The 18,844-nt window shown below is 45.1% G+C and overlaps 1 protein-coding gene across 9 annotated transcripts in view; it reads left to right on the forward strand.

Annotated features, from left to right (window-relative positions):
* The window catches only part of znf385d (zinc finger protein 385D), a 143,609-nt gene that overhangs the window by 83,296 nt on the left and 41,469 nt on the right, over positions 1-18,844 (forward strand). For all 9 annotated transcript variants that reach the window (XM_061821378.1, XM_061821382.1, XM_061821375.1 and 6 more), the window contains one exon: positions 11,354-11,502. In XM_061821378.1, the coding sequence (XP_061677362.1) occupies positions 11,354-11,502 (149 nt within the window). The remainder of the gene's footprint in view (positions 1-11,353; positions 11,503-18,844) is intronic.

An 18,844-nucleotide genomic window follows, 5' to 3' on the forward strand; every position in this document is an offset into this window, starting at 1 on the left:
CATTCCATTTTGTTAGTAGTCTATTTCAATGCAGTGTTGCCTTCACTTGCAAGTTTAATTTGTTCTGTGACCGCACTCATGAATGTTAAAATGGTCAATGTAGTGCACCTCAACTAGAGAGCGCTTTGTCTACACCATCACGGTTCCCAAAGCGCTTTACAGAGGCTCACATTCATCCGAATCTCCGGACGACGGTTCGTATGAAAAATGTATTTGCGGTGTTGCTCGCTTCTTAAAGGTCCACTGTCATAAATTGCATGATTTTTAGTATGTTATAAATGAATAAAACGGCAGCCGGTATGTAGCTATCCGTTTTTTTCACCACAAAATATGATTTTGACATATGGCTTTTTGGAACTCCCGCCGTGAAAATCCTCTCGAGGGATTTGTTTTCGAGAAGAAGCAGGAAGTGATGTACAGGGCAGTAGCGCACTCAAGCGGTCTCGTCTGTTTTTACTAGTTTTACCTGCTGGAAGGTAGCTCGTTGTTCCCTTGTGTTAGCCAAAATGCCGTCTCGTTGTATTGCTGGATACTGCTCGAACACTCGGGAGGATGGATTCATTCTTCGTACGTTTCAAAAGACGTTGTGAAAAATGGAATGCGTGGGGGCAAAGGACAAGAGCTTTGTGGGTTCTAAATGACAGGTTGGTGTGTATACAGCTATTAAAAAAAAAAACAATAGTTGTGGGGGGGGGGGGGCGTAATCTCTAAATCAGGGGCACTAAATGCGTCGATGTGCGAATTGGAAGGCTTCCGTGCAGCAGCTGGTGAAGGGCGGCCTCTGCGGGCATTGTGGATCGCCGCCAGCTTTGTCGACAAGGCCGAGTCGGCCTTGTGGATCGCCGCCAGCCTTGTCGACACGGCTTCCGCCGCGGAAGTGGATCGAACGGGGAGGCGGTTTGGCTGTGGCGGCGTCGTCGTCGCTCACGGGCGTGTTCTCGCCACATGCGATTTTGCCGTGATCCGCATATCATCTAAATATGGCTTGAAATGAAAGGGTAATATTGACCCAGTCACTTCACTCAGCTGTGAGGTGTTCTTTTCTTCGAAAAGAGCTTCCGTGTCAGAAGGGGCGCGTCCCATAGTAGGGTCCACCGCGTGTTTTCAATGGCGAATGTCCGGGGGGACGTCACGGACAGTAAATGCAGCCAATATGGCGACCACTTGGATGTCGTCGGATGAGACTTCCGCAACTTTGCGCATGGAAGACGCGCTCTCCGCTCATATTTATTTTTTCGTACAGACATTGAAGTGAATAATGTTCTATGTATTTTTCATTACAATATCTATTTTGAAATGTTTATAGGGATGACGCTTGGGCTTTAAGGCACCATTTAAAAATTTTCCAATCCCTGACTTTCAATATTTCAGTTCACATCATTCACATGTAATTACTCCAAAAACTGCATCACGGTATCTAGTTTTGATTATCAGACCGATAAGGAGACTGTGTTTTATTTAGGCCACCTGGAGCTCCCCGGGGCTTCCTGCGAGTACCTCTGTCTTGGCCCACCTGAGTCCTGGCAGTCCAAAAGTAGAACTCAAATATTTACACCTCCAGCAAAAAAAAAAAAAAAAATAAAAATTAAATTAAAAAAAGAGTGAGAAGGAGAGAGAGAGAGAGAGAGAGAGAGAGAAAGAGAGCATGGCAGTCGTAGTTGTTTTCCTGAGTGTCTGCGCGGTGTGCAAGGACGCAGCAGATATTTATCAACCGTCATCTCCGGTGATGTAAATAAACGCAGCGCAATGCACTCAATGTTAGTTCAAGCTGAACTTGATTACCTCTGCCAGGCGCAGGACACACGCCAAGGGGTGGTTTTCCACGACAACTTTGGAGAGAATCAAGAAATGATTGCTTTTGAGCGGATCTGGATGCTTTCACAGTTTCCAGCCCCTCTCACACTGTTTGGACAAATAAAAACCCCGCTGATAGATAAAAACCTTTATAAAAGCCTCGCCCACCTGCGGTTGAATATTTTCGGGTCGTTTGCCGAAGACGACTATTTTTAAGTAGGGATGGGCAGCAAATGTCCCTCAAGGAACTTTTCGACAACAAAGGACTTAGATTCGGATCTCTTGTGACCGGCGTGGCGGAATTCCCTTCCATGCAAGATGGCGTCCTCGGTTTTAGCTCAAGCGGGTGTAAAATTGCCAGGTGGGCTTCGTTCCCCTCATTCCGTGGGGTCTGCAGCGTTACCAACGTGTTGCATCACCAAAGCAAAGGCAAGAAAAAAAAAAATCAAGTATTAATTTGCCATCTGTGCTGGATAAACAAGTTTCGCGGCTGTGCGGCTACACTGAAAGCAGAAGCGCGGCCAGGCTAGACGGGCTCGCGGTGCCGCAGCAGCCATGCATGGAAGCATATGTCGCGCCAAAATCTGCTCCGGACCTTCCAGCGTTGAGATGTGCAGATTACCCAGAATGCGCCGGGGCACTAATAGCCCTTACCGCCCCGTCCCCCCGTCCCCCCGTCCCCCCGTCCCCCCTTCGCCTCTGACCTCCTGTAAATGCCGCAGATGCTCCTCGGTATTGACCTCCTGACAATTTGGTTGCTTCCTCTCGAGCCTACACGGGGGGCACCCTGCCCATCGTTTGTATTCCCTCACTGTCCGGCGGGATCCTGGAATCACGGCGACCCCCTGCCCGGACGAAAGCCTTAAATATGTCACAAACAATTGCGGTGACGTCATCTTCCCTAACTTTGTTTTTTCGGCAAAGGTCTCAAGAGCATGAGAGACGGAATAAATAAAATGAATCTGCACGTTCCTTCCCTCGTAGCTGACCCGTTCCTCGTGCACCGAAGCAAATGTCAGTCGACAACATGCGTGAGGTAAAGTGCTTGGAAGGGAGCCCATACGCCCAAATTTAATATGCATTTAAAAAATTGACGTGGTGGAAATCGAGACATACTGTCGTTACATGATCATTGGGGGACTTGCCCAATTAATTCAGAAGAGAGCAATGAATGAAATTTATTTTTATTTCAGCTCTCAACAGCGGACAAGAGAGTAAAAAAAAAAAAAAAAGGGGGGGGGGGAATTAAAGCAAATACAAATACATAGACAACAAACTGTCGTCTTTTACTTTTCCTTTCGGCTTGTCCCGATTAGGGGTCGCCACAGCGTGTCATCTTTTTCCATCGTAGCCTATCTGGTGCATCTTCCTCTCTAAGACCCACAGTCTTCGTGTCCTCCCTCACAACATCCATCAACCTTTTCTTTGGTCTTTCTCTCGTTCTTTTGCCTGGCAGCTCCATCCTCAGCTCCTTTCTAGCTGTTCCATTTGAAGTCGTCCACCTTCGCTATCTCTTCTCCCTGAAGCTTCACTCATATATTCTGTTTTACTTCGGCTAATCTTTATTCTTCTCCTTTCTAGTGCGTGCCTCAATCTTTCTAATTGTTCCTCTGCCTGTTCCCCGCTTTCACTGCAGATCACAATATCATCTGTGAAAATCATGGTCCAAGGGGAATCCAGTCTAACCTCATCTGTCAGCCTATCCGTTACTACCGCCAACAGGAAGGGGCTCAGGGCGGATCCCTGATGCAGTCCCACCTCCACCTTAAGTTCTTCTAACACATCTACGGCACATCTCACCGTTGTTCTGCTGCCCTCATACATGTCCTGTACTATTCTAACATATTTCTCCGCCACAGCGGACTTGCCCATGCAGTAGTACCACAGTTCCTCTCTTGGTACTCTGTCATAGGCTTTCTCTAGATCCACAAAGACACAATGTAGCTCCTTCTGACCTTCTCTGTACTTTTCCACAACAATCCTCAAGGCAAATAATGCATCTGTGGTCCTCTTTCTAGGCATGAAACCATACTGTTGCCCGCCTATACTTACTTCTGACCTGAGTCTATCCTCCACTACTCTTTCCCATAACTTCCTTGTGTGGCTCATCCTCTTTATTCCTCCGTAGTTTCCACAGCTCTGAAACTACAGAGGAATAAAGATAACAAACAGTTCAGTCTGATATATATAAATAGCCCGGGCTGTGAAGAATAATGTTTTATTTATTTTCATTTTTCTTCCGGCCTTAACATAGGTCATTGTAGATGTCTCTCAGGGCTAGCGTGCTAGCCTAATGTGTAACTGTGACTAGCCTAGCATGGAGCGGTTCTTTTTGTAACTGATCTTGTTTCGTTTACAATCTCTTCATGTTCTCTTTCCCGTTAATCCGCGTAAGAAGGCTTTGACCGCTTGAACTTGACTTTCTGATCCCCAGATTAATTGCACAGATGGTCTTTTGATGCTGAAATGGATTGAATGCATTAGTCCTGCCTAACGGAACGCTGACCTTAGCTAGCAGGATAGCGGATATGTTTTTTTATGCAAAGACAACCCAATTATTTGATACATATATGTCGGAAAATGTGGTCCACAGACCCAATGATGAAGGTTTGGTTCCCAGTGTGTCATTTTACATGCGGCTACTTTGCATCTAGGCAGTCTCGGCAACTACTCCGAACAACTTTTTATTGTACTTGATGTATCTTCCTGATTTACAGGTTATTCGAGATGAAAGAACACCAAAAAACATTTCGGAAATATGTCGTGCGACCCCAAACAAGACAAAATGTGCCTTTTTTGGGGTACTTTAGCTTATTTGGAACATGTAAATTGACAGAGATGGTTCTGTCTCAAGTCCACAGAGACATTTAAAACCATTTGTCTACCATTTTTTATGATTTGGACTTTTGCATCTCAACCTGAAGCTGCAGTGATGAAATTGATACGCATCCTCTTTTTTTTTTAAATCTTCCTTTGAAAGCGCTTTTAGTTATAGAATCATGGAGAACTACAGTCCACGCGATTTGTAGCCTCGTGCGGTAGATTTGTAGCAGGTTAAATTGATAATAGCTGACTGGATTAATGCTTTGACATGTTGCCAGAGTGGACCGGTGATGAGATTTAGGAGTTCCAGTAAACATGGCTGACAGTAATTATGGCTGGAATGTAACGTTTTGTGTCTGGACACGTTGGCTGGGGTCATTGCGGTACTGTTTGCTCCTCACAACAGCAAGAAAGTTCATCTCTTATTCTGGATTCACGGTCAAAAAGTGGCAATGATCTTGCTGGAATTCTGGAGGATATCATTGGAGAAGCGAAACGTGTAATAGTACAGATTTTATTTGATTGTAATTGGACTGAACGATATTGTGTTCGGCACGATGTAGCAGCTAAAAGGTGTTGGCCTCACAGTTCTGAGGACTCCGGTTCGATCCCGGCCCCGCCTTTGTGGAGTTTGCACGTTCTCCCTGTGACTGCGTGAGTTTTCGCATCCCAAAAACATGCAAAAGAAGAATTGGACACTCTAAATTGCCCCGAGGTGAGATTGTGAGTGCGATTGGTTGTTTGTCTCTATGTGCCCTGTGATTGGCTGGCAAACAGTTGAGGGTGTACCTTGTCTCCTGCCCATTGACAGCTGGGATAGGCTCCAGCACTCCCGCGACGCTCGTGAGGATAAGCGGCAAACAAAATGGATGGATTGTATTGTTATAATTTTCACCTTTTGAGTAAATTATTCAATTATATCATCGCATAATGTATCACATTATAATTGGACTGAACCACAATACATCATAATTACAGTAAATATTATCATATTACACACTATCACATCCAGATTACAGTGAATGATATTGCTTCACATCTTAATTGAGTGAATTTTATTGTGATGTATCGTTATGTATTGTTTTTGAAGTGTATCGAATCGCACTGTAATTGGCAGACGTCGTATTCCATTGTAATTGTATGGTATTGCATTGTATATTTTCATTTCATCTAACGTGTACTAGCTTAATGCTAACACGTGAAAAGTTACAGTAATTTTAAACCTTCAAACAGTAAATGATATGTATAAAAGCACAGAGCAAAAAATGACTTCAAGTCCCTCATTATAGCAGAGAAACACTTAAATAGTCAACATTTTCGCAGTGGTTTCTCGTTGTTAACGGAAAGTCACGCGGCGACGACACCAGCACATTTAAGCAACCCGCCAATACAACACACGTACATTTGGACTCGGTCACGTCGTCCCGCCGCAGACACGCCAGCGGAGTCCTCACATGGGGCGTGCGGCGTGCTTCTAGCCTGACGTGGAACATGGCATCGGACGTGCGCTCTCATTGTTTATTGGCGGCGCCGCGCGCGTCGAGGCGAGCCTCCGCGCGCGTCGCCGCATGCCACCCTCCTGGCAGCAGATGGCGACGCTGTCATTTGTTGGCATCTTCTCTTCCTCCTCGCAGTTTTTCAACTTTTTTTTCTTCTTTTTAACCACATTTGCTTGATTTTTCTGTCATTTTTAGCCCGCTTTTATTTTGGAGATATGTACGTCAGTTTCACTGGCAAATCTATATTTTCCTGGAAAAAGTACAATGTTATTATGATGAATTGTCTTTGTAGTGGGTGGCACGGTGGATCAGCTGGTAAAGCGTTGGACTCACAGTTCTGAGGACCCGGGTTCAATCCAGGACCCACCTGTGTGTAGTTTGCATGTCCTACCCGTGCCTGTGTGGGTTTTCTCCGGGCACTCCGGTATCCTCCCACATCCCAATAATATGCAACATTTATTGGAGACTCTAAATTGCCACTAGTGTCATGTACCTCCAGTACGGGGGTGGACCCAAATGCAGGACTTCGGGGAAGAGGCATCATGTTCAACGCAGTTTATTCCGGAAACTGGGTCATACACGGTGTTATAGTCCGACAAGGCAGAAGTACAGGTCTGGGCGAGACAGGATCCAAAAGACATGCAGTAAGGGTGGATGGATATTCCAATATTCCGGAGTGGTACTTTGATTAAAAAGCAAAACAATACATTTTAAGGGGGGAGGCTGGAACGGATTAATGGCATTTCCGTTAAGTTCAATGGAAAAAGACAATTTGAGATGCAACTGTGTTCACATAACAAATTAAACTTGTATGTGAAGGAACCAGGCGTCATGGTGGCTCAGCATTGGCCTCACAGTTCTGAGGTCCCAGGTTCAATCCCGGACATGCCTGTGTGGAGTTTGCAAGTTCTCCCCGTGCCTGCGTGGGTTTTCTCCGGGCACTCCGGTTTCCTCTCACATCAAAAAACATGCAACATGAATTGGACACTCTAAATTGCCCCTAGGTGTGATTGTGAGTGCAGCTGTTTGTCTCGATGTGCCCTGTGATTGGCTGGCAACCAGTTCAGGGTGTACCCCGCCTCCTGCCCATTGACAGCTGGGATAGGGTACAGCACTCCGTCAACCCTCGTGAGGATAAGCGGCAAAGAAAATGGATGCATGTCTTTGTAGTTTTTGGCGAGACGTATGTCGGGTTTGTTGAGTTTACAAATACTCGTCTGTTCGGTTTGTATGGTCGTTGATGGGTACGATACATGCGTCTCTTTGGTGACCAGAAGATGAAATTGTTTTTGATGGCAGGTTTGTTGAGGACTAAATTATCAATAATGTTTCTGGGGACACATTAATGGAGACTAAATATCCTTTGATGTTTAGAAATCAGGTTTTGAAGTTTTGTAAACATGGTAGCGTCGTCGAGGACTAAATTGACTTTGATGTTTTTGATGCTGAAGTCGCATTCTTTGAATCCGTTCAGGACCAAGTTGTCATCGATGCTTCCGGAAACACGTTGGCTGCGTTGAAGTTTTAAATACGTTTTGATGTTAACGAGTATGTGTTTGATTTTCTTATGAACTCAACTTGTGTGTAATACGCTTAGATAGTTGAGGCCTCATTAGTGTCATTGACGACTACATTGCCTTTGGATGATATTGAAAATGTGTACATTAAGCTCATTAGTTTAATTGAAGACTAAATTGCTTGTGATGTTAATCAGTTTGTTCATGTCTGATATTTCCCAATAATTATGTTCAATTAGTTCCATACGGACTCAGTTATATTTGATGTTTTGACAAGCATGTATGTCGGTTCATTAAGACCTCAGTTGTATTCGATGCTTACAAAAATGGATCTGGTAGGTTAGGTCCAGTAATTTTCCTTTGATGTTTACAAGTAGACTCGCGTCTTTTCTTTTGAAAACAATCGTTTGAAGTTTGTCGAAAGCAAAGACAGAAGAAGAAACTCTCCGACGCATCTGCGGTTGAGGCAAATTGTACTCGACTTTTCGGTTCATTTTAAACTAAATGGTGAACAAATTTGCACGCTTTAGGTTCATTGAAGACAAAATTGTCATCATTGATATTTATGAAATCAGAATACGCAGCTCAGCCCTGACGGCGGCCGTGTGACTTTCTGGCCTCCTCCTCTTTCTTTTTACGACGTTTGCTTTTATTTACTCTCGAGTGAAACTCCGCCACCGTGGCTTTCCCCGGCCTGTAATTGATGCGACGTGCTGGCCGTCGTCAAAGGCGCTCGCTCTGCTTCTCTGGTTTTCATTAGGGCTGCGACGGGCTCCTTTAATTCCTTCAAGTTCTGGACGGCCTCCACGCTTTTATCGGCCTTCTCTTTTCTGATCCTGGCACATCATAGAAAATCTAGTTCTGTTTCCAATTAGCCTTTTTTACGAAACCTTCAGCTGGCATCGGCGAGGCGGCGCGAGTGTGCTCTCTCGTGACATTCGGATCATCTGATAGGACACAGGTGGTCACCTGAGGCCGCCGACTCACCATTGTATATTTTTCTATCCTTTTTTTTTTCGGCCTTTCGGTCCGCACGCAAAGCTTGGGTTTTGGGAGTCGCCGGGAGAGGATTTTGTGGAAAACTGCGGCTGGGATCGAGACGAAACTGACTGTGTTGACAGGAAAATCTGATTTTGGACGCTGGCTTCCGTCCTTTTACATGACGACACGGCCGTTAAGAGAAAAGGAAGGGCAAAAAAAAAAGGCCAGTAATTGTGCTTACTTCACTTGGGAGACTGTTGCTACCCAAAACAGCAGGACCCACCCAATGTGCACATTCAGTTGAATTAGTCAAAGTTAATTTTATCGTCTTTGTTCCCTGTGAGTAAAGACAATATATGCCACTGATTATTATTATATGTCTGCATGTGTTCCTGTTCTGTGTATGTTAAAGTAGCAGCAGATTTAGCATTAGCATTATTACATCTATGCTAAGTTCCGTTTGACTGTCTACGGTGTTTCGTATCATTTGTTAGGATTTAGCGCTCGTGAGATGGAGTTACATGATGAAACATTTGTTTCGATAAACTATGGTGGCATGACTACGCTTGTATCTCAAAAATGTCAAAAAAGTATTTTTTTCACAGGCGGCACAGTGGATCAGCTGGTAAACCGTTGGCCTGACAGTTCCGAGGACCCGGGTTCGATCCCGCCCCCGCCCCTAGTTGTGATTGTGAGTGTGGCTGTTTGTCTCTATGTTCCCTGCTATTGGCTGGCGACCAGTTCAGGGTGTACCCAGCCTCCTGATAGACTCCAGCACTCCCCGCGACCCTTGTGAGGACAAGCAGCAAAGAAGATGGATGGATGGATATTTTCTTCATTTGAAAGACTGTGCTCAACAATATCCCGCCCCCGCAACTGTGCAGCATGAAATTGGAAATAAGTTTTCCTGTTTTCGGTCAATTGGGATTCCATCCATCCATTTTCTTAGCCGCTTGTCCTCACGAGGGTTGCGGGGAGTGCTGGAGCCTATGCAGGCTCTCATCGGGCAGACGGCAGGTTACACCCAAGACCAGATTCCAGCCACTCGCAGTGCACATGAAGACAGTGGCAGTCACAGTCGCATCTATGGACAATTTTCAATGTCTAATGAATGTTGCATGTTTTTGGGATGTGAACCGGAGTGACCAGAGAAAACCCACGCAGGCACGGGGAGAACATGCAAACTTCATGATGTTTTTTTTTTCTTCCTCATGACAGTACCAAAATCCAAGTTTTGTGGACGTTGGTAATTTTATCAGGCAGCTCCAACATAGGAGGGGAAAAAAAAGGAATCTTCCATAGCTTTTATGCAGCGGTTTCCGTCCAACATGTCCATTAATTTTATAGCTGTATTAATGCTCTTAAATCTTAACACGGCTCTCGCGTTGCTTACTAGCGTGGACGGTGAGCTCTAAATGTTTTATTTTTTGCATATTGGTCACGTTTAAGTGATGAGGACGGACAGGGGGAAAAAAAAAACAAAAAAAAACGGTTGTGTTGCCTATCGGATACAAGGCTCCACGCATCCAAACATGTTTTGGATGACGTATGCGTGTTGTGTTTACTCCCTCCATTCGCAAAGTTCCGAGCCAAACATCTGCTTTAAATGAAAAAGTTGGCAACGGGCGAGCGCACCGACATCCAAAGTCAGACACGCTTTTCCCCCCCTAGAGATGAATCCCACTCAGATTCTCTCGTAGACGCAAAAAGCTATGCGAGTAATTAAAGATTAGCTACTTTCCAGGCCAGGTTGAATCAGAAATTGAGTGGCTCGTTTTTAAATATTAACGTGGGGAGCAAAAGCGATGAGATCGGCGGAAGAATCGCGTCCGATGTCCGACCGACTGGCCATTCCCGCGAAGGGGCAATCGGCCTTATGGAGGGTTACGACCGTGGAAGTGGAGAATGTGCCGAAAATCCAAAGAATTAGTCTTTGAGAAACCTCCATGTCCATCCATCCATTTTCCAAGCTACCTATCCTCACAAGGGTCGCGGAAGTGCTGGAGCCTATCCCGGCCGACTTTGGGCCAAAGGCAGACTACACCCTGGACTGGTCGCCGGTCAGTCACTGGGCACACTCCAAGAACGTCATTTTCTCCCCAAAACAGTCCAAAATGTTCACACAATTGGAAAATGGAATCAAAATGTTAAGGAGGTGAATATCTTTCTGGTAATTGAGGCAGCATGGTGGCACAGCTGGAAGGCATCGGCCTCACAGTTCCGAGGACCCGGGTTCGATCCCGGCCCAGCCTGTGCGGAGTGTGCATGTTCTCCCCGTGCCTGCGTGGGTTTTCTCCGGCCACTCCGGTTTCCTCCCACATCCCAAAAACATGCAAGATTAATTGGACAGTCTAAATTGCCCCGAGGTGTGATTGTGATTGTCAGTGCGAGTGTTTGTCTCCATCTGCCCTGCGATTGGCTGGCAACCAGTTCAGGGTGTACCCCGCCTCCTGGCTGTTGACAACTGGGACAGGCTCCAGCACTCCCTGGGACCCTCGTGAGGATAAGCAGCAAAGAAAATGCATGGATGAATGGAAGTTGATGCATATTAAAAAGACAAATAAAATCAAACTTCACAAAAGCAAAACCCAGAAATAGCGTCACTGTCAAAAAAGGGGAAGAAAAAAAAAAACCCTACACATAAAATGAGAAATCACGTTTTTGCGAGGTAAATCGTCATATTTAATTTTGAGGCCATATGTCCATTTGAGGTGTTTGCTTTGTGTACCCACCCTGCAGGTAACACATGTCACAACGGCCTGGTGCCCCCCGTGGCCCGGTCCGCCTTGCCGTCTGTTCACAGCGCTCTGAGCGTCAAGCACTTTCTTCCCTTCCCGCTGGACAGCAACGCCTCGGCGGCTATCAACCTCTTTCCCGGATTCAACGCGGTGAGTGTCAACTTTGCTCTCGTCGGAGGCGAAACGTCATGGCGAGAGTTAGCCGCTCGCTCGCTCACTCTGGGACGTCGCCCGAAAGGAACGTGTGTCGCTGTCGATGATCGTCCAGGTGGTGCGAGTGTCACGTCTCGCAAGAATTCCCTCAATTGTCGGGTTACGGAAAAATACGAGGCTCTAGTTTTGTCTTGTCAGATAAGAAATGTTCTTTAAGAAATCACATATTCATTGGTGACTAAATTGTCTTTGATGTTTTGAAAACTGTTAAAAAAAAAGTGGTCTTATATTTGTCGAAGAATTTAAATCTTTCTGCAAGCACATGTTATTGAAAACATGTAGGTTAAGAGGTTAGGTAGGTGGATACATATACATTTATATTTCTTTATTATATTATATTATATTATTATATTTTACATGATATATTACATTATTATTATTTATTCTTATTCTTTATATTATTATTATTATATTATATTATATATTTTATCCATTTATTTATACATTTATATTGCATTTATATATTTCCAGACATGTGATTTTTCCATTTACAGGCGGAATTCCATCTTTTTAAATTTATTATTATTATTCTTATTCTTATTATATATCATATTATATATTTAGATTACATTTATACATTTATATATTTCCAGACATGTGATTTTTCCATTTATAGGTGGAATTCCATCTTTTCAAATTGCATTGCACGGCGTGGCACGGTGAATCAGCCGGTAAAGCGATGGCCTCACAGTTCTCAAGTCCAGGGTTCAATCCCGGACCGGCCTGTGTGGAGTTTGCATGTTCTCCCCGTGCCTTGTGTGGGTTTTCTCCGGGCACTCCGGTTTCCTCCCTCATCCCAAAAACATGCAACATTAATTGGACACTCGAAATTGCCCCTAGGTGTGATTGTGAGTGTGGTTGTTTGTCTCAATGTGCCCTGCGATTGGCTGGCGACCAGTTCAGGGTGTCACCCGCCTCCTGCCCTTTGACAGCTGGGATAGGCTCCAGCACTCCCCGCGACCCTCGTGAGGATAAGTGGCACAGAGAATGGATGGATGGAAGTTCAATTGTCTGTTTTATCAACACAAATACAGTCGGTGGTTTGAAAACGTAAACGTAGTCATTCATATGTGCAGATTGCTACAGACGATTAGATTGACATAACACATACATTTACACTATGGAAGAAGTTTTTGCCGAAAGAAATTCCATGAAATGAGGAGAATAAACTGTTGGGAAAATCGTAGTACAGTTTCACGGCACAAATATTATAATTTCGCTCGTAAATGTAGGTCAGTGCTCACCACTGCTTCAAAAGATCGCCTGTACATTTGTTTCCAGGCAGAATTTGTTGCAATTCCCTTTGTCCCTCATGGGGGGGGGGGGGGGGGGGAAAGAATATATATATATATATATATTTTTTTTTTGTCGTCGCTCTCCTCGCCGTTGGCTGTCGCGCAAACGAGCGCAGAGACAACGTGGAGCTCTTCCACCTTGCCGTCACGCTTTCATCCGTCTTCCCCGCGGGCTCCTCGCCACATCCTTCCTCCGCGTCCTCTTTTCCCCAGCAGTAGTCCGCACATCAAACCCTCCATCCTCATAATTCAAAAGGGACCGGCTCCCCAGTTCCTATCCGGCTTTTATCCCTCGCACCTTTGTGCTCCGCGGGCGTCATCGCAAGGTTTTGATGACGCCGGCCGATTTTGACCATGCTCGTATTTCGTTGTAGTGACTTTCAAAGAGGGAAATCGATAGACCTGTAAGATTGCGCTTCGTGAGAGGGGCCGTATGAGAACTAATGCACTGTGCCATGACGATAATATCATCATATAGCCATTATCCGATCGTTGCATATTGGTAGAGCCAAACAATCGCACGATGTATGTGGAGTAACTTCACGACTTTTGCTTGAGGACCTCACGTCCAATTTTTTTTTTTTTTTTTTTTTTTTAATGAATTGTAAACAGTGAAAACAATCTAAACAAACCTGTGTCCACTCTTAAACTTGAAACTTGTTTTTTCACAATGTATGTAAACATCTGGCTTCAACTGTGCAAAAGTTCTTGAAGTCTGCTCGCCAGATTTTAAAATAGAATTATTTAATGATCAATCCATCCATCCATTTTCTAAGCCGCTTATCCTCACAAGGGTTGTAGGGAGTGCTGGATCCTATCCTAGCTGTCAACGGGCAGGAGGTGGGGTACACCATGCCAGCCAATCGCAGGGCACATGAAGACAAACTTAGGGGCAAATTTAGAGTGTCCAATTAATGTTGCATGTTTTTGGAATGGGCGGGACGGTGGCTCAGCTGGTAAAGCGTTGACCTCACAGTTAGGAGGTCCCGGGTTCAATCCCGGACCCGCTTGTGTGGAGTTTGCATGTTCTCACCGTGCCTGCGTGGGTTTTCTCCGGGCACTCCGGTTTCCTCCCACATCCCAAAAACATGTAACATTTAATTGAACACTCTAAATTGCCCCTAGGTGTGATTGTGAGTGCGGCTGCTTGTCTCTCTGTGCCCTGCAATTGGCTGGCAACTAGTTCAGGATGTACCCTGCCCCTTGACAGCTGGGATAGGCTCCAGCACTCCCTGTGACCCTCGTGAGGATAAGCGGTGAAGAAAATAGATGGATGGATGGCTGAATGGGTTGTTTTGAGTATGTGGGAGGAAACCGGAGTGCCCGGAGAAAACCCACAGGGAGAACAGGCAAATTCCAGACAGACGGTTCCGGGATTTAACCCAGGACCTCAGAGCTGTTAGGCCAAAGCGTTACCAGCTGAGCCACCGTGCCGCCTATTTCATGAATTATGGTTTTACAGCAACATAACTTAAAAAATGATACCAAGATAAATCATTTAAAACATGCTCAACATACCTTTCAGAACAATGGACAAAAAGCCTACTAGAACATCTGTACTCTATTTGGGGATTATCGGAGGCACTTAAAATGGCGCGTGTATGCCGACATCACCTTTATCTCATGTTTGAATATGAGCAATTCTAAGAGGGTGTGCACACTTCTGCAACCTGATCTGATTGTCCCCCTGAAAATGACGTAACACATAGCTATTAATGACAAAAATCCTGGTAACAAAGGTGAGTACACCCCTAAATGAAAATGTCCAACATGGACCCAATTATTAATCCGGTAGTCATATTTTTTTTTTTTTGCAAACTCTCCATTTTATAAACTAGAAGAACTAAATTATTTCGACATTTTTTAATGGAATCCGTTCATCGAAGGGCTTCTTTGTTGCGTGCGCTTAAAATTCCTGCTCGTAAAGTTTGCTTTGCATGTTTCTCAGGTGAGGAGTTTATTTTATTTTTTTTTTTTTTGGGGGGGGGTGTTCGCAGATGAGAGGAACCACATGTGTGCTTTAACGAGGAGATGACTCGCGCTTGGCAGCCAGATCCTCAGAAATCATCTCAAGGAGATAAATCGTACCCAAATGCAACGTGTAGCATCGCACAGGCGCGCACGTCCACGTCTCCCAAATATGTAAATTGGGATCGCAACTTTTGTGATTTTCTTTTCTTTTTTTTTTTTTTTTCCTTCCTTCCCGCCCGTAAAGGACATTTTTCGCCCAGCGACGTTAACAACTTTGGACGCCATCTTGCCTCCACCGGCCCCGGCGTGGTGACAACTCTGACATTCTTTTGTCAAACGCTGCTTTTATTTATGACTTATGGCATATGACTATATTATGAGTAATGCGCGGCAGACACCGCTTCCACTCATCCCGACGAGGCGCTCTCGGAGGGTTTAAAAAAAAAAAGGCTCCCAAACACTGCTGTAATGTGCGGTTACCATGGTGACTATTTTATTCTACTTTAAAGAGAATGTTTTCCGACGTTCAAGCACTTGGTTTTTGTTATGTAAGCTTCACCAAATTCACATTATCCTGTCAAATCCTGTGACCCCCCCATTTATCGCGGGGCATACTTCATTAAGAATAAAAGTCCTCATCCCACTTCGACATAGTTCTTTAGCAACCGAGTTGGCGACAAAACGTTCCATTTGTGAAAATGAAGCTCATAAAGTCACCTCAAGCGCATTTCTTGACACCAAGATGCTCCAAAATGGTGGTCCAAAGCCCCACTTTTGTCGAAATGAAGTGCCTCAACTGACTTTAACATAGTTCCCTGGCACATAGATGGCTGCAAAGCGCTACTTTTGTTGAAATGAAGCTTCTCAGCTCACCTCAACAAACAATAGTTCCTTCACCACAAAGGAGTGGGCAAACCGCTTTTGTCTAAATAAAGTTCCGCAATTCACTTCAACATTATTTCTTGGTACCAAGACAATACCGTAATTCCCAGTGTGATGGTCTGAGCGCTCCCCCGTGCTGAAATGTCCCCTTGTCATGAATGTTACTAACAGGGGAACTCTGGGTACGCAGTAAACAGTTACTGGGAAATCCCCCGCTCTCATAGTTCCTCCTTCTACAGAGATCGAGCTAGCATACGTTATAGCCTAACCGTAACGCTAACCTTAAAACAAAAGTATACACTTATCTGTACGTTCGCTGTGTTCGTCTTTCCGAGATGTCCATAGCGAACATGAAGATTCTGCGACAAGTTATCGAATGTCACACGTTGAAGCATGCATGCGGACGTTTCCGACTGAAGTTTACAAAATATACGCTCATGCGCATTCATCACGAGGAGACTTTTCAGCACCGGGAGCGCTCAGACCATCACACCGGCCTTCAGAGCGAGCCTCACCGAGTACATTTGTAAAGGAAATACCATTTGGTACATACATATGCCGCAGCTGTGTAAAAGCTGCAAGTGCCCATCTTGAAACATGAGATATTTACAAAGAAAGAGGGCACACAGAATGAGTTTACCGCTAGCGCCGCGCTAACACTAGTGCTAACGCTAGCGCCGTGCTAACGCTAACAGGGCCGGTAAATATCACTGAGACACGCCAGTATCACAGCAGCAACACGCTAGCTCTGCGCTAACTGTAGCGTAGCGCTAACAGTGCCAGTAAAAGTCACTTCCTCCGGTCTCATTCTTAACTTTTCCGCTCAAGTACCCCCTTAGGGCCGTTAGAAAAAAAAAAATTGCTGAAATTAGCTGCATCACCGCATAAATCGTAGGGTTGAAAGCATGTGAAAAAAGTTACGTTACTTTTAATGCCCCGATATGCTTTACAGAGTCAATTTTTTTTTTTTTTTTTTTTTACAATCACTTAAGTGCACGAGCTGCATCACTACTTCTACATTTATCAGTTTTACTCCAATCAATATCTGTCCTACCGAGCACTTAAGTACTGCGGCGAGGTATCAATCCGGAGTTTTGGCCGGTCACGCGGCTGCTGCTGCTGCTGTTGTTGTTGTTGTTGTTGTTGTTGAGGAGCGAAAAGAAGAAGAAAAAAAAAAAAGAGCGGTGAAGATTGGAATAAGATGCCAGCTCAGAAAGGATGAAACCATAGAGGAGAGAACAGCTGGTGTGGAATTGATGCTTCTTCTTTTTTTTCTATTTTTTCAAGTGGAATGGAAGAGAAACTTGGAGTGACGGCAGCAGCTTCACACATCAAGTGTGTGCGCGTGTGTGTCGTGTCTCTCTCCGGAGGCCCAAAAATAAGGTCCGTCTCCCCAGGGGCCGACATTCGTCTTAGAGAAAACAATACAAAGTCCATTTCCCCCTGCAGGGTAATCAAGAGTGTGATTTATTGATTGTGCATGCTGGGAAATTGCTTTGTAGTGCCACGTGTAGTGGAGTGTGTAGTATAGTGTGTATAGTGTGTGGTGCAGCGCCAGACGCGTCCACGCGGAGGCCGCCGCCGTCGTGCAAATGGGGCGGGGGGTGTCGACGTTCGCCTTTGCGCCGAACGCTGGTGACGGTTGTGTTTATTCAAGTAGTTTAGTGCGTCGTAGAAGTGACGCGTTAATAATCAGTCAGGATTTCAGCGGGCTGCTTTATTTATTTTTATTCATTTTTTTGCGGATCGTTGCCGTCCAAAATGCACCGCAGCCTTTTTACAAAAATGATGATTCATGCCGCTATATTTTGGGAATATTACATATCTGGAGGCAGCACGGTGCGATCAGCTGGAAAAGCGTTGGCCTCACAGGTCTGAGGACCCTGGTTCGATCCCGGCCCCGCCTGTGTGGAGATTGCATGTTCTCCCCGTGCCTGTGTGGGTTTTCTCTGGGCACATCCCAAAAATATGCAACATTATTGGACAGTCTAAATTGCCCCTTGGTGTGATTGTGAGTGCGGCTGTTTGTCTGTATGTGCCCTGTGATTGGCTGGCAACCAGTTCAGGTTGGTAACAGCTGGGATCGGCTCCAGCACTCCCTCGTGACCCTCGTGAGGATAAGCGGCTACGAAAATGGATGGATGGTTTCATTTTTGAGACTAGCCCAAATACATGTTTAACCTTTAAAAGACAAACTCTTTTTGGAGCTGCAACAACCTTCCAGTAACTTGAGAAGCACCTTTCATCTGAAATTGTCCATCTGAAAGACGAGTTCCGTAGTTAGCTATCGGTTTAAGAAAACAAATTTCTTTGAATTTTTAACATGTGTGTTGACAATAACATCATGTCATCATTTGTTTTATTGCGAGGAGAAGAATTCCTTTCCCGGATGCCGCGTTTGTCGCTTTGCCGGCGTCAACGCGAGGCGCCTGCGGTTGGGAGGCACCGGTTTTTGCGCGTAGAGTATACGACCCCGCCAAAGGCCTGGCAAACACATGGAAGACAATCGGGCTCTTTTTGTTCTTGTTCCGCTCCTTCCCGCCCGTGGACGTCGAACGCCAGGCTGTTTTACTTTTTTATAAGATGATCCTGTCCGATTATCCTTTGGTCCGAGGGGTCTTTTAGAGTGGCTTTGTTCCAATAATTTATCACAAAATATTCTCCAGACTCTCCGGCTTCCGCCCACATCCCAAAAACAGTTCAGGGTGTATCCCGCCTCCTGCCCGTTGACAGCTGGGTTAGGCTCCAGCAATCCCCCCGTCCCTCATGAGGATAAGCGGCAAGGAAAATGGATGGATGGATGGATTACTAACGAAAAAGAAATGTGGCCATGAAGCAAATGAGTCTCCCCCAATGTAATTTTTAATTTACATTTTTTAAAAGTGGGTTCCCCTGACGGCAATAAATATTTTCCAAAGCAAGTTTTTTTTGTTTTTTTTTTTTGGAAACCGCATTGCATTTTTACAACGGTCCTGCTCCGGCAACATTTGGAAACACTTGGGTCGCAAAGGCACATACCCTGAAGAATTTATGCGTCTTTGTTTCTGTTAGATCGCCCGACATTTTGAGATGGGTCGGGGAACAGAATTTCTTTTTTCTTTCTTTTTTGTGGTCGTTTGTGTTGGCGCTAT

Source organism: Syngnathoides biaculeatus, chromosome 5, assembly GCF_019802595.1.
Source record: "Syngnathoides biaculeatus isolate LvHL_M chromosome 5, ASM1980259v1, whole genome shotgun sequence".
NCBI lineage: Eukaryota > Metazoa > Chordata > Actinopteri > Syngnathiformes > Syngnathidae > Syngnathoides > Syngnathoides biaculeatus.